This window comes from Podarcis gaigeae, assembly GCF_964106915.1.
Source record: "Podarcis gaigeae genome assembly, chromosome: 12".
Lineage (NCBI taxonomy): Eukaryota > Metazoa > Chordata > Lepidosauria > Squamata > Lacertidae > Podarcis > Podarcis gaigeae.
In genome coordinates this window covers 44700346-44715672 of record NC_139688.1, presented here as the reverse complement: position 1 = coordinate 44715672, position 15327 = coordinate 44700346, and the positions used below count along the sequence as shown (strand labels likewise).

At 39.3% G+C, this 15327-nt stretch overlaps 1 protein-coding gene across 2 annotated transcripts in view; it reads right to left on the bottom strand.

Moving 5' to 3' along the window:
• Window positions 1-15327, bottom strand: part of STT3B (STT3 oligosaccharyltransferase complex catalytic subunit B) — a 259595-nt gene that overhangs the window by 242269 nt on the left and 1999 nt on the right. For both annotated transcript variants that reach the window (XM_083705761.1, XM_083705760.1), the window contains exon 2: window positions 1919-2027. In XM_083705761.1, the coding sequence (XP_083561887.1) occupies window positions 1919-2027 (109 nt within the window). The remainder of the gene's footprint in view (window positions 1-1918; window positions 2028-15327) is intronic.

Genomic DNA, 15327 nt, shown 5'->3' with positions numbered 1-15327 from the left:
GCGGCAGCTAGACTGGTGACTAGGAGCGGCTGCCAAGACCACATAACACCGGTCTCTTGAAAGACCAACATTGGCTCCCAGTACGTTTCCGAGCAGAATTCAAAGTGTTGGTGCTGACCTTTAGAACCCTAAATGGCCCAGGATACCTGAAGGAGCGTCTCCACCCCCATCGTCCAGCCTGGACACTGAGGTCCAGCTCTGAGGGCCTTCTCGCAGTTCCCTCGCTGCAAGAAGCCAAGTTACAGGGAACCAGGCAAAGGGCCTTCACGGTAGTGGCACCCGCCCTGTGGAATGCCCTCCCACCAGATGTCAAAGAGAAAAACAACTACCAGACTTTTAGAAGACATCTGAAGGCAGCCCTGTTTAGGGAAGCTTTTAATGTTTAACAGACTATTGTATTTTAATATTTTGTTGGAAGTAGCCCAGAGTGGCTGGGTAAAACCCAGCCAGATGTGTGGGGTATAAATAACAACAACAACAACAACAACAACAACAATAATTAAAATTAATTTATTAATATTAATAATAATAACAACAGCAACTTCTTACAGGTCATTGGTTCATCTAACTTAGTACTGTCTACACAACTGGCAGCGGCTCTCCAGAGGTTCAGACAGGGGTTATTCCTAGCTCTACCTAGAGATGCTGGGGGTTGAATCTGGGACTTTCTGCATGCAAGGTGGGTGTTCTGGTGAGCTACAGCCCTTCCTCGGGGTTGCCAAAAGTAATACAGCTATCACTTAATTACTGAATTTCATTTGCTGAAGCCACAGCAGAAAGCATCAAATAGTTAATTTACAGAAATAGTACTTCTGATTTTGAAAGTTTATGGCGTAAGTTATACGTACTAAGGGAAAGCACCCTAATATAAAGCTAAACTGAGTAACCCAAAACTATTACACAACCACATCAAGCAATATTGACACGGTTTGCTGCTAAAATTGGCAGAGCTATGCTTTATGATATAATAATTCAAATCAGAACAGAAAAATCAGGATTTTTAAAAAGAGGAACAAATTGATTTCATCAAATGTTTTATTGATCAAATGCGCAAGGATTCGTTTTATTGACTAGCATCTTGTAAATCTACTCAAACAGCACTTCTTAGATTGAAAAAGGAGCTAGCTGGTGTTCAAGGACACATCTATAACCATCAGAGATGGTTCATGCAAAACATTTCTGCAGTACAACAGCAATTATATTCTACTACAACCCTATCATGAAAAACAAAGTTGAATCTTTTGTTTGCAAGAACATTTTCTCATATGAATGTTTTTGAACTACAAGCTTTTGAATTAGTTCTGCCTACACAGCTCACTAATACCTTTCTCTTATAAAAGCTAGCTATATTACAGTTCTAAAATTGAACTGTCCTAGGGACTATTCTGTCCAGAGTTAGAAATTCACCAAGCACATTATGTGACTGGTGCAGGTTCAACTGCAACCATGTGGAGATTTCTGGATGCCAGGTTGGTGATTGACATCTCCATCTGGCTGGCCCCTCCAGCTTTCTTAAGCAGGTAAGCAGAAGAGCTTATTACGTTTATATCCCACCTTTTTCTCCAAGGAGCACATGGTTCACTCCCCACCTCAGTTAATCCCTGTGAGGGAGGGTAAGGGGTTGTGACTGGCCTAATGCCACCCAGTGAGCTTCATAACTGAGTAGGGATTCGAATCTGGATCTCCCAGATCCTGGTCCTGCTAGATGGTCATGATTCAATACTGAGATAAATATAAATATGAACACTTTAAATTTAATTGAAAAACTGCTTATTTTTTACATACTTGCTGTAATTGAAATTTTAAAATCTGATATAAATGGAGTTAAAAACTCAAAGTAAAACATGGAATGGAAGTAACAGTATTCATTTATAAATGGACATTTTCTTAAAACTTGATTACATTTTCTGGTACTTACAGTCCCACCTACTATTCTTCCTAGTGGATACCATGCTCTTTCATCAAACCAGTTTAGGAATTCATAAAATCCATGTGACGCAAGATGATGTGTTGATCTGTAGTTAAACCTAGAAAAAATGGTAAAATTTAATAGGTTTCTCTAAGCAATTAAATCTACTTATTTTATGTAAATGTATTTGTCAGCTTTTCAAATGCATGGGACTGGATCTGAACAAATTTAGCTGAACTTTAATTTGTCACATTGATCTCAACAGGATTAATCATGATTTAAGCCTTGTAGATATCAATGTGATCCAAATGTAACTAAGTTAGCCTGGATCAAACCCATAGTTCCACTTGGTGAGTAGAAGTCTGACATTGCTAACAGCTTACTACTCTTGATCCAAGTTAGAAAGGAATGTGAAAATTGAAAATACTGTTAGGCACCACCTCAAACTCCAAGAAATGAGACTCCAGGGAGTGCCTGCACTTTAACTCAAGCTTCCGTTCCCTTCCAATGAAGGTCAGCAAAGACTCTGGTGTCTTCAGGGTATATGGTTTTATTTACACATACAGGCAACCTGCCCGTAGGATGGAGGGGCTCAAGCACTAACATGAGTCGAACAGATCTTGCTTCTCCATTAGGTTTCAAGCAGAACCACAAAATCCAGCATAGAGGAAGGCATATCTGTTCTCCAACTTAGTCTCCAGCTTTTCAGCTTACACAAATAACAACTCTGGCTATTGTTCTTCTACATATCAGACAGGTGATGTGGATGGAGAAAGCCCCATCCATTTGTTTCTATGGAACAGGGCAACTTCTTTGGATATGGTAAATCATGGTACTTAACAAGCCAGCCAAAGCTATTAGTTTGACAAAGGAACTGCTTTGGCAAGCTTCCTCTTAAACATTCCACTCTCACAGATACATGATCCCAACAACTGCAAGGGACCCAGGGTATCACTCACACTGACCCCCCTCTGCAATTCATAACAATATTCATTCTTATGACTGAACTGAAATCTGCATTTATAATTTCAACTTCAACTTCATCACCAAGCTACCAATCTTCAACAAACTTCAACCACATTCTTCACCAATTCCTTAAGCTATGACCTCCCAAATAAAGGGAAGGGTTTGTTAATAAACGCATCAATTTTTTAAGTCGCACCCCTTCCCCCTGAATAAAGGAGTTGCTCAGTGCAGTTTACAGATACAATGCAAGCATAAAAGTAACCATAATCCCTACCTTTATAACACTTATAACACTAATTATTAACTAAAAATAGCAGCATAAAACAAAGAAAAGCATTCACAATCAGTACCATAAGCAGCAGCAGCAGAATAAAAAGTGTGTGCCAGCAGAACCCAAATAGAGTGCCACCCCCAAGAAAGTTCTTGCCTTAAAAGGCAATGGTACACAAAAGAGGGTCTCAACAGCTGATCTTAAAGAACAGAGCAGATTCACATAAGAGGGGATATTGCTTCGAGCAGCTTGGTTTCAAGCTACTAAGGGTTTTATACAAAATAACCAGCAGTTAAAACAGAATGGAAGCCAGTGCAACTGACAGACCACTTGTTGCTTGTTGTTGTTTAGTCGTTTAGTTGTGTCCGACTCTTCGTGACCCCATGGACCAGGGCACGCCAGGCACTCCTGTCTTCTGCTGCCTCCCGCAGTTTGGTCAGGGACAGACCACTAGCCCCAGTCAAAAATGTATGCATGTGTGACCAGGACTAGGAATGGATTGGCACACCATCCAAAGCTGGACAGAAACTCTCCTGACATCTGAGCAGCTAATAACAAGACTAGATCCAGGAATATTCCTAAACTATAAACCTGGTCTTGTAAGCAGCATACAATCCTTTCTAGTACAGGCCGATATGCCTTCTGACCAAAAGCACCTCTGTCTCATGCAGATTGAATTTCAGTTCTTTTATATTCTTATCCAGTCTATGTGGTTGACAATCTCAAAACATTTTAGGTAAAGGAAGCCACACATACTCCTTAAAAAAGTTATCAGTTTTAGACCCTTAAGTACTAGCAATTGCCAGGACGTTGCCTGTGTAGTTCCTTTCTTATTTCAGATATCCTTTGATTTTATATAGATTTCTGTTTAAGCTTACTTTGCAGCACAATGTTATTTCTGTTCTTATATTATAATTGCCACTTGTAGAGTACTTCACAGAAAGGTCCCTTTTATTTAAAATGATGTTAGTTGAATGTTTTGTAACTTGCTGCCACTTACAATTTTTGATATTATTCACATATCCATATAGGTTTGTTTTGTTTTAGAAACAGAAAGCAGATTATCATTATTATCAATTAAATTTCTATTATCGCCCTTTATCCAAAAATCACAGGGCAGTTTACAAAACACAGAAACTACATACCAAAACCCTCCAATAATCCCCACGTCCACAGTTTAAAAGAAAATAGATTGTTTAATTAGTCAAAGGCCTGGAAGAAGAAGAAGGTTTTTGCCTGGCCCCTAAAGATATGTAATGAAAATGTCAGGAATGCCTCCCTGAGGAGAGCACTCCGTAAGTGTGGAGCCACTACAACAAAGGTTCACACTTGTGTTTTCACCCTTCATACCTCTTGCAGACGGGAACATGAAGAAGGGTCTCAGATGATAATTGCAGGGTCTGGGCCAGATCACATAAGGAAAGGATGTCCTTCAGGTATTTTGGTCCTGAGTTGCTTAAAGCTTTGTAGGTCAAAATCAGTACTTTGAATTGGACCTAGAAACCAGCTGGCAGCCAGTGCAGTCGGGCCAACATTAATGTTACTTGCTCAAATGGTTTGGTGAGCAACCTGGCTGAATTCTGCACCAGCTGACGTTTCTGAACAATCTTCAGAGGCAGCCCCACATATAACATATTGCAGTAATCTAACCTAGAAGTTACCAGAGCATAGACAACAGTAGTTAGGTTATCCCTGTCCAGAAAGGGGCCGCAGGTAGGCCACCAGTTGAAGGTGATGGAAGGCACTCCGCACAGCTGAGGCCAACTGAGCCTTAAGCAACAGCAATGGATTGAGAAAAAACCCCAAGGTGCATACCAGCTCCTTCAGAGGGAGTATAATCCCATGAAGAGCAGGCTACCTCCAGGGTTCGAAATTAGCAAGGCGCCAGGTGCATTTTGCACCTAAAGATTCTCCATTTGCGAGCACCTCAAAAAGTCTGGGTGCCATTTTTTGAGCCTGGCCAACACTCAAGGATTACTGATATGTATGTGCTTTGAAGCCTTGAAGTATATGTTAACTGTAGACAATTTGTTAAGGAGTTTAAGAACAAAAAGTAGAGTGTTTTGAAAACTGAAGAAGTATGGTACCAATATTTTTATTATAAACACCAAATTAAACATGTATTAACAATTTCTGCTAAAAATATGATATTAACAATGTGACACTTATTTGAATTGTGTATTAGTTCCTGCTTATCAAAATAATAAATGTGACACAATAGTGACTAGACATTCTGTTTTGGCACCCACAACCCAGTTCCCAGGAGCCACTTGGCTCTTAGTTTTTCTATCCCAGTTTCTAACCCTGGCTACCTCCTATCCATCTAGGGAACCACTCACAAACATTGCCTCAGTCTGGATTGAGCTTCAGTTTCTTAGTTCTCATCTTGTCCATTACAGAGCCAATACAACAGCCCTGCACAACCACCGCCACACCTGCAGTTGTAAAGGAGATGTAGGGCTGTGTGTCATCCCCATATTGTTGAAAACATACTCCAATACTCCAGATGACCCCACTCAGTGATTTCATATACATATTGAACTTGAAGCATGAGGAACACCACACTGACGTCTTCCCAGGGTGGAAGAACACTCCTCAAGCATCACCCTCTGGAAATGACCATCCAAGTAGAACTGGAACCACCACAAAGTAGTGCCACCCACCCCTAACTTGAACAGCTGCTCTAGGATACCATAATGGATGGTATCAAAAGCTGCTGAGAGGTCAAGGCAAATTAACAAGGACAATTTTTTCCTGCCTTTTTCCCAACAGAAGTCATTGTACAGGGCGACCAAAACACTTTTCGTGCCAAAACCAAGCCTAAATTCTGATGGAAATGGATCTAGAAAATCAGTTTCCTCCAAGAGCTCCTGGATTTACTTTCAAGCAATCAAAGGCTGGTTTCCAGCTGATGCTGATGCAGGCAGGCAGGTAAGAAGAATCTGCATACACTTGAACAAGGGACAACAAAACTCACACACCATATTTTTCGATCCATAAGACGCACCAGACCACAAGATGCACCTAGTTTTGGGAGGAGGAAAACAAGAAAAAAAAAATTCTGAATCTCAGAAGCCAGAACAGCAAGAGGGATCACTGCGCAGTGAAAGCAGCAATCCCTCTTGCTGTTCTGGCTTCTGGGATAGGTGGGCAGCCTGCATTCGCTCCATAAGATGCACACACATTTCCCCTTACTTTTTAGGAGGGAAAAAGTGAGTCTTATAGAGAAAAAAATACGGTAAGTACAATGTAGGTGGTTGACTTTTAAAGAAGTAGTGAAAACTAAAGAGTTAAGCAGCCTTATAAGCTCATTATGTACCATGGACTGTAGCTCATATAATTTTAAAACTGCCAGCTGGAAGAATCAGAAATGTTTTAAGGGAGAAAGATAGGCCTTAAGAAATGATACCAGTCTTAATATCAATATAATTAAAAAGTGACATCAAAAATTATCCACATCTTGAAATTCTGGCCTACATTTGACTCAGATATTGTATGCTACTCTAAAGTGGCTGTAAAATGTTTCAGAGGAGATAATGAGGCAGAACTACACAAATCTCTTTCATCGAGATTCTGAGGCAGGTTCAGATAAGTCAAACTAACTAATGGCAGGTAAAAGTTTAAATAAGCATGTGTAGGATATTTTTCTTCCCTTTTCAAAGTGATGATCCTTCCTTCTGTGAAAAACTACACTAATAGAAAATGGCATATCATAGTGAGTTAGGGAACTGGGGCATGCCAAGACTCCGTTTATAGGCTACAGAACTGCAGGATATTGCCTTGATTTAACTAAAATTAGATTTCTACTTCATCTAAGTTTGATCTCACTAATTCAGTATATTGACAACTAAAGTTCAGCTAAAATAATTCAATGTTTTTGTTTAAATATGCAGTTAAGAGCCAAAGGTCCAAACTAGACGTCAGTCAAGTGGTCTGGCTTGCACACAAAGTCAAAACACATTATAAATATCCCATCTTGTTTAGTCCTGGGATTAATGCATTTGAAAAGGTTCCACAGCAAAGTGTTACTACATGGGCAGATACCGCTGTTAGATACATTGCAAACAAGTGGTATCATTCTAACTTCTAACTGGGAGTGATGGTATGTTTTCTGGTTGGTTGTAAAACAAGGCTTACACTCATCTGAAGGAAACTGTGTCTAACCTGGCCTGTATCCACTGCGCAGCCTGCTACATATGTGGATCAGACATTGAATGCCTTTAAGTAATATACCTTTAAGAGTTCAGAACTCCTTTCTATTCCTAATTAAAGTCTGAGCAACGATGCATGGTCTCTGAACCCACTACCAAGACAACTAAAAAAGAAACGTAATAAAACTGCCATTTCTGCTCCGAGAAATGGCAAATGTAGTCCCCCATGAAAATATTCCCTGGAAGTTTCCAGCACTACAGGAGGTTATTGTATTTCTCATGGAGTAAATCCTGTAAAAAACTTACAGCTCAGGAACTAAAATATAGGGGGGATAAGCTTGTAGAAAGTTTTACCTTATCAGGGCAGTTTATATGGCCACAGCAAGCCACAAACCAACCTAGTTTAAACCTCATTTTTGTAGACTGAATATGTGTGTGCGTGTATGCGAAACTAGCTATTGGAGAACCCAGCATAAAAAGATCACAGTCAGTCTTCATTCGCATGCAAAAATTGGAAGGCTTTTGAAGAAGGAAGAGATGTTCCCCTAATTAACAGGTGATCAGATCAAGTTGGCATATATAGTAACATATGGATCATTTAAAATCTGCCCTCACTGCTATGATACTGTCACATTAAAAAAAAATATATCAAAGGGAACGGCCAGTGCCTCTTTTTCGCCTTCAACAGTATATCCTGCATAATTACCCTACTGAAATGGACAAAATTTGGAGATTTTGAAATCTACCACATTTGCTCATTCTGGCATCATGATAAACCATGGTTTACCATAATATAGGGATGGGGAACCTGCTACCTGCCAGAATATAACTCCCATAATTCTTGACTACTACCTGCTGGCTACAATGGATGTGTGTCTATGGAGTCTAACAACATCTGGATGACTAAATGTTCCCCACTACCACTAACTTAATGGGAACAAGTGGAGCAGAGCCTAGTCTCCCCACAGGCTTGTACGATTTCCCTCCCTTTCCAAGGCATCCATGAGAAGGATTTGCGAAGCTTTCACCTCCATTTTGACCACAGTTTAACAGCATTATTTTCAGAATGCATACCATTGGTAATTTATCTATGGTTTGCTGAAACAAGCCACTTTAGTAAACCACAACTTATTTGTCCTAGATAAGTTGGTCCATATGTACATTGCATTCTGGACAGATATCAAAAAATGTAAAGAGAATTTAAAGTTGAAATTCTGAACTGGTAGGAACTAACAAAGATCCAATGGAGGGGAAGGAATGATATGCTCACAGAAGTAGGTTCAATGGAGTTAGAAAGCACTGTTTCAAATAAATTTTGCAATTTTCCTGTACACGTTAAAGAAAATAATAACCATAAATAGAAAAAAAGTTAGCTTTTACCATCATCACTTTGAAAGTTAAATATAAGCCACTAACGTTCTGTTGACATGGTGGAACACATTAACAAAAACAAAGTATATTATTGAGAGAAGATCACTGGCTTCGAAACAAGCTGATCTATAAAACCTGATTTGCAAATGAAGTCTATGTAATGAAGGCTGGGTCACCTCTTATCAATAAGAATAACAATGCACAGAAATATTTATTGTGGCCCTGGATACTGTTTTAAAGATGATCAGATTTGATTCTGTGGTAGTCTGATGTGAAACCATATAATTGGATAGCCACAGTATATTTCATTTAACATTTATACAGAATGTTAGTTTCCTAAAAGTTTAGATAGTTTTGTTGTTGTCCTTACTACAATCAGGTAACAAATAATGATGCAGATAATGCTGCCTAAAACCAGGTAGTTATATTTCATGCCTCTCAGACCCTATACCACTTTACTGCTAATCAAGTATAACCTCTTTTTACTTTAAAACTGAATTTACCTTAACTTCATAAATACTACCTTGTTCTCCTACATGCTACCTACTTGTAACTGCTCACACATTACATTTGCATCCTGAACTTGTTTGAAACGTAAAAGCATAAAACATCTTATTTTCAAAGCAAGTGTCTAAAATTCTGAACTGATTTTTTTGAACATTTGTTTTACCATGAATTTTTGTTTGAAGATAATGGAGGTCGTTCCTAACACATTATTTTTATTTATTTGTGAAATACGGGATTTAAGAGTGATAACGGCATAACAGCTTAGGACCACAATATCTAATGGACTGCTTTTCTTCACACCTGATGAGGCCATTCTGAATATCATGTTGCCTTCTGAGATATGGCTGGTTGAGAGGTACAAAAAGCCCTGAAATGCATCTCCTAGTATTCTATCACCTCTTGAACACTATTATTTTCCGCTGGGTACTTAATTTAGGTGCTGTCTCGGTTTTTCTTTCTGCTTAGTCCCGGCTCTAGGTTTTTCTGCTCATTCATTCATTCATAAACTGATGTTGTTTCATTGGCCACTTCTTTATTATGTCATCTGCTTTGAGCACTTATGTGTTTGGAGATGGAGGGAGGAAGTGAAGTAGCTGCATGCATAAACAGACACAATTGCAGCTACTGTAAGAATCACCATGAGCAAAAAGCTGTACTGGTAATGAAAAATAATATGACAATTTAGTGATTATTCTATAATGCTTGACAAAAACTTTTTTGAAGGACTTACAAAAAAAAGTTTAAGTGAGCTATTAGCTGGAGTTCATATGCTTAAATAATTGCACTTGCTACAACAAAGAGGAAGCGCAAAGTAGTATACCATACTAAAATGAGTTTTCTGGAAGATCACTTCATTTTTGTGGCTTATAATTCTAATTAACTTACCTACTGATCTAAGGGGGAAAATCCATACAACTCAAGGAGCCCCTTTTTTCAGTAAGCGAATTGGCCCAGTGACTGAGCAGGTTAGACAGATGACCACTACAGATGAATGTACTAACCATGTAAATAATAAAAGATAAGGCAGCCAAAGTATCTTTAGAAGCACATACTGGAAAGCCCTTGTTAGAGGCTACATAATCTAAAACCAATTTCAGTAAACCAATACTACAAATGATGAAGAGGCTGTAGAAGTCATTTGCAACAGTTTTGTGGCTTTCAACAATTATGGAATTAAGAGAGCCCTCTTTCACTGAACCAGAAACAGACCAAAGATTAAGTCTGAAAAGCAAAGTACAGTCATACCTCGGGTTAAAGACGCTTCGGGTTAAATTTTTTCAGGTGACATCCTGCGGCGACCCAGAAGTACCAGAAAAGGTTACTTCTGGGTTTCGCTGCTCGCGCATGTGCAGACGCTCAAAATGATGTCACACGCATGTGCAGAAGCAGCAAATTGTGACCCGCGCAGATGCGGGTTGTGTTCTGCTCATGATGTGGGGCTCCGGAAGAGATCCCGTTTGCATCCAGAGGTACCACTGTACTGTACTTTTCTGTGTGTAAGACTAGGGTTTTTTTTACTTTAAAATAATGTTAAAAATCTGGGGGCGTTTTATACATGGATAATGCATATGCCCATTTTCTAAATTTGGGGTCCCCGAAAGTAGGGAGTGTCTTATACATGGGGGCGTCTTATACACAGAAAAATATGGCATATTAAATATGTTTTTTTCTAATATGTGTACAGTTTATAAATTGTGAAAAGATGATGGATGTACAACTGTATTCTCTCCAAGGCATAGAAGCCACTACTTGTTCATTCAACCCACATGGAGTCACACAATTTAAAGGAAAATCTAGCAAGTGTATCAAAAGCATACATAGATAAACATGGTTATATTTGGGAAAGTAATTATTATTATTATTATTATTAATAATAAAAAAATCTCTGTTGCATTTCTGATTTTGGTAATAATCCTGGCCTTCAATAATCTACTCATTTTACTTATGCAAAACAGATGGTAAGGTTGCATAATCACATAAACACAGTGACTGTATTGTAATTGGTGAAGGACCTCAGCTTGTATAACTTTCTACCTTCAAGAGGCTAGTGGTAAGGAACTCTGGCACAATGAGCCACTGCAACATTTGAAACAAGTCATTTACGAACTGCTATGGAATACCTAAGAGCTTCCTTGGGTGTACCCAGTGGGATTTTATACTATTTCTTCTTCATGCCATGTCAGAAATATGCTTCTCAAAGAAGCCTCAACTTCTGCAGTATTGGCTCATGAACTAACTGAATGGTTCTAATTGCATGATCCCAGCACCCAGTTTTAAATTCAAGCAATGAAATTGCATTCATAAAATGATTATGTATTCAACAAAATTAGTTTTGTATTCAGCTTCCTGTCACTAAGGTTGCATATACAAATGGAACTGGACAATATAATGGCCTGGTTCACTCTTAGTGTTAAGTCAAACTATGGCTTAGCATGAATGAGCAAATGTGCTGGTCACTGGAAAAAAGATTACAGCTGCAGTCCTGCTGCCACTGCTCTGCTATGAACTAAGTTAAAGTTTGGCTAAGTGTTACAACTGAACCCAGACTTGTGCTTTATGCCCCGATGACAAACCACAAACTGTAAATCTTAGAACAAACCTTGTTTACAATTCATGGCTTGTCTGGAGTGGTGTAAACCATGAGCACTGATTCAGATTCAGTGCTATGCCAAACTATGGCTTAGCTCATAGCAGCAAGGCGGCAGCAGGACAGGAGGAGGAGAAAAGCAGTCTGATCTCCCAGAATCTGCATGTTAGCCTGTTTGGATTACATATGAACTAGGTCACTGAATTTTTTTTAATATTCATTTTAAAAAACCTGCTTTATTTATTTAAAGGCAGCCAACAGATAAAATAAACTAAGCCCAATACAATAACCAAATTAACAAATCCGTAAGTCATTAAAAGAAACACTGCCTAAGCTAATGTGGAAGTTATTTAATCAGTCAACAACCTTATTAAAAAGCCATAACTTTACCAGACACAAGAAGGAACAGAATGATGGGACTCAATACACCACACCCTTTATCTAGCTGGCACCTCTTGAGGTTGCGTGATCTGGAGCTCTCTTGGGAACACTTTTACATGTGCTGATGATTGGAGCATGCAGAAAAAGGGCAGTTCTTGAGTCATCCAGGTCCCAAGCTAAATGCTTTAAAGGTTTTATATCAGCGGCTTGAATTGAGCCCAGAAACTATTTGGCAGCTAGTGCAAATCACAAAGGGATAATGCAACTGTTAACATGGTCAGTTTTAGAAGTTTATTAGCATAATGGATGTTTTCCACACAGGAATCCTTCTTTGTTCATTCATTTACACGTCTAATTTTTCTAGCACTGCAACTAATGTTTATATTTGAACCCTCATAAAGCATAAAAGTGACCTGTTGAGGTATGTGAAAAGCTCCTCAAAAGTCCACACTGTTTTTTACACCTATTTCAGTCCCAATATGCTGGTGTTTCAGCCTATTTTAGGACATCTCTCAAAACACAACCCAAGCCAATCACACTGGGGAACAGGGTGGCACTATGTCACTGTGTAAGCAGATATGGCAATGTGATATTGTCACCGAGGTCTAAGTGAAAGTGGCAAGAGAAACTGCATCTTTGTTATTGAGCCAACTGGGCCAACTCTCCCTGTGTTGCTGTCAGCACTGCACAGCAAGACTTTTGCTCTGATCCAGCTTTAGTCATGCATAGTTATGCATGAGTAGCTGCAACAGAAGAACAATGATGTCGATCCAAATGTACATCCCCATTCTGCCGCAGCTAAATATACACAAATGAATTGATTTAGAGAACATTCCCTCTTCTTGCTCTCTTGGGAAAACTTACACACCCTCTTTTGAAAGGAGTGCAATTTTTTTTTGGGGGGGTGCTGACTGCACAGAATAAAAAAGGTCTATGACGCTACCTCTGTTTCGACTCAGCTCTGGTTATTTTTCCTTTATATATTGTCTATCAACAGCAGGTGGTATCAATAGAGGTGGTAGTATACAGAAGGACACATGCAAGTGGTACTCCAAATATGTCTTTATTTCACTTTCTTACCAAAGCACTGTGGGATACACACACAGAATCTATTCACAGGTTTAACATAATCATAGTAACCACTCCTTGGAACAAGGAGCAGGTTCAGTGCCTCTCAGCAGTGTCCCAGATTGCTTTACTTTCTCCAGTGTGTCTTAATCAAAGCCACTGAGAATCCTTTTTGTACAGCTCCATCCTAAGTATGTTTACTCATAATTAAGTTTCACTTTGATCAGTGGGGCTTTCAGTTGTTCATGGGACTGCAGGTTTAGTCAGAGCAGGGGTGTAATGGCACCTTTGAAACTGATTTTAGCAAACACTTTCATAGAATTCATTTTTAGTGACAATAAAATGCAAAAGTGTTTATCCAATATTAATAGTCAATATGCTTAAACCTCCAATATATGTGTCATATCAATTTTTTTTATAAAAAGAATATATTATATGACAATGTACCCACCACCATTTTTATCCTTTGCTTTCAAACTACTTCTATTTGATTATTTTAAACCTGTTTTCTCTTGCCTTTGCTAAGTGCAACGTTAAGTGCTCAGGGCCACATCAGCAGCTTTATTCTGATAGGTGCATGTTACAGACACAGCATGCATCCACTAAAACAGTAACAAGTAGAGGTACAGCTGCTTCAAAACACACACACACACGTACGTACGTAGCTGGTCCAAGCATTGAAGCAAATATATGAAACTGCCATATACAGACTCAGAGTACTAGTCCATATTCTTTACTCTGACTGACAGCAGCTCTCTAAGGCTCAAGGTAGGCTGATATGATATACATACCAGAGATCACTGAACGGATCTTGCACTGTATTTTGCTTTGCTAAATGAGTGAGGGAAAGAGGAACACACATATGCTATGCCTTATTTGAATTGACCTTCTCCAGAGCTCATATTTGCCCTGCTGCAGAAAACTGATAGTACACATATCACTAGGGAAGTGACAAATCCTGTGCCATTTTCCCAATCTTAATCCCACCCCAATCTGTTATTTGCTCTAGAAGGGGGGCAAATAGACACTCCAATCCCACTACTTGGGGCAAGGGATTCACCCAGTACCATGGCTCCAAGTATATCTCCCTCCTGTGGCTATTATTACCTTTGAAAGAGGGGAGAGATCTGATAAAGGCCCTCCTGACAATGCATGTAGCTTGGCCCTGAGATCCTTCTAATTTGAAAATCTTTCTCCAGATAGTGAATGTACGATCCTCTACAGCTAAAGCATGTACTGTACTCTACTATTGAGCTGTATGTTTTCCTCAAGAGAGAAACATAAAGCACGTCATCTGGTTTGACATGGACAAGACTGTACAGAGACCTGTGGTATGGTACACTAAAAACCATTTAATTCTTTCTGCACAACACACAACTGTCCACTAACATGCAATTATTATTACACTGGTGTCTCACCCCAAAGGGTTCAGAGAAGAAGATAAGGCTGTGATCCATTTTATCCTCTCAACAACCCTGTGAAGCAGGTTAGACAGAAAGATAGTAACTACAAGAACATAACAAGGCTAACCCACTATAACCCAGTGAGCTTCATAGCTGATGAGGGCTATGAATCTAGATCCTGTCCAAGTCAAACTTCTATTCCACTGCACCACACTGACAACACTAATTACTACTGTAATCTAATCACATTACGGATGTGATGTGTGAAGTGGCTCTCAGGATTCCCCACAGTTTAACATGTGGCAGTTTCTCAAATGCATCCCACTCTTATGAGAAATATGGCAGTCCACATGGCAGGCTGCAAATCATGAGATTAAAATAAGTGATGCAATCCAATATAAGGGCAGAAATGTACATCTCCATGCAACCGTGTGGCGACACAGGAAGCTCTCAGTCAGAAATAACCCTATCATGATGCATTAAAACCTGCCATTACATTCAGAAATGAACTGTTCCACAACATAAAGTGTCAATTTAAAGCCAATCAATGCAGCATGGGGGTAACTAAGCACAGAAAGTATTCCTGAGCCTGCAGAAATAGACCTCGGGACTGCACTTGCCTCAGTGCTATTTGGATAAAATTTGACGTGCAATCAACTCATACATTTTCTCTAGCGGAGACCACAGCCATGTGGTATGTTCCATGGGATGGG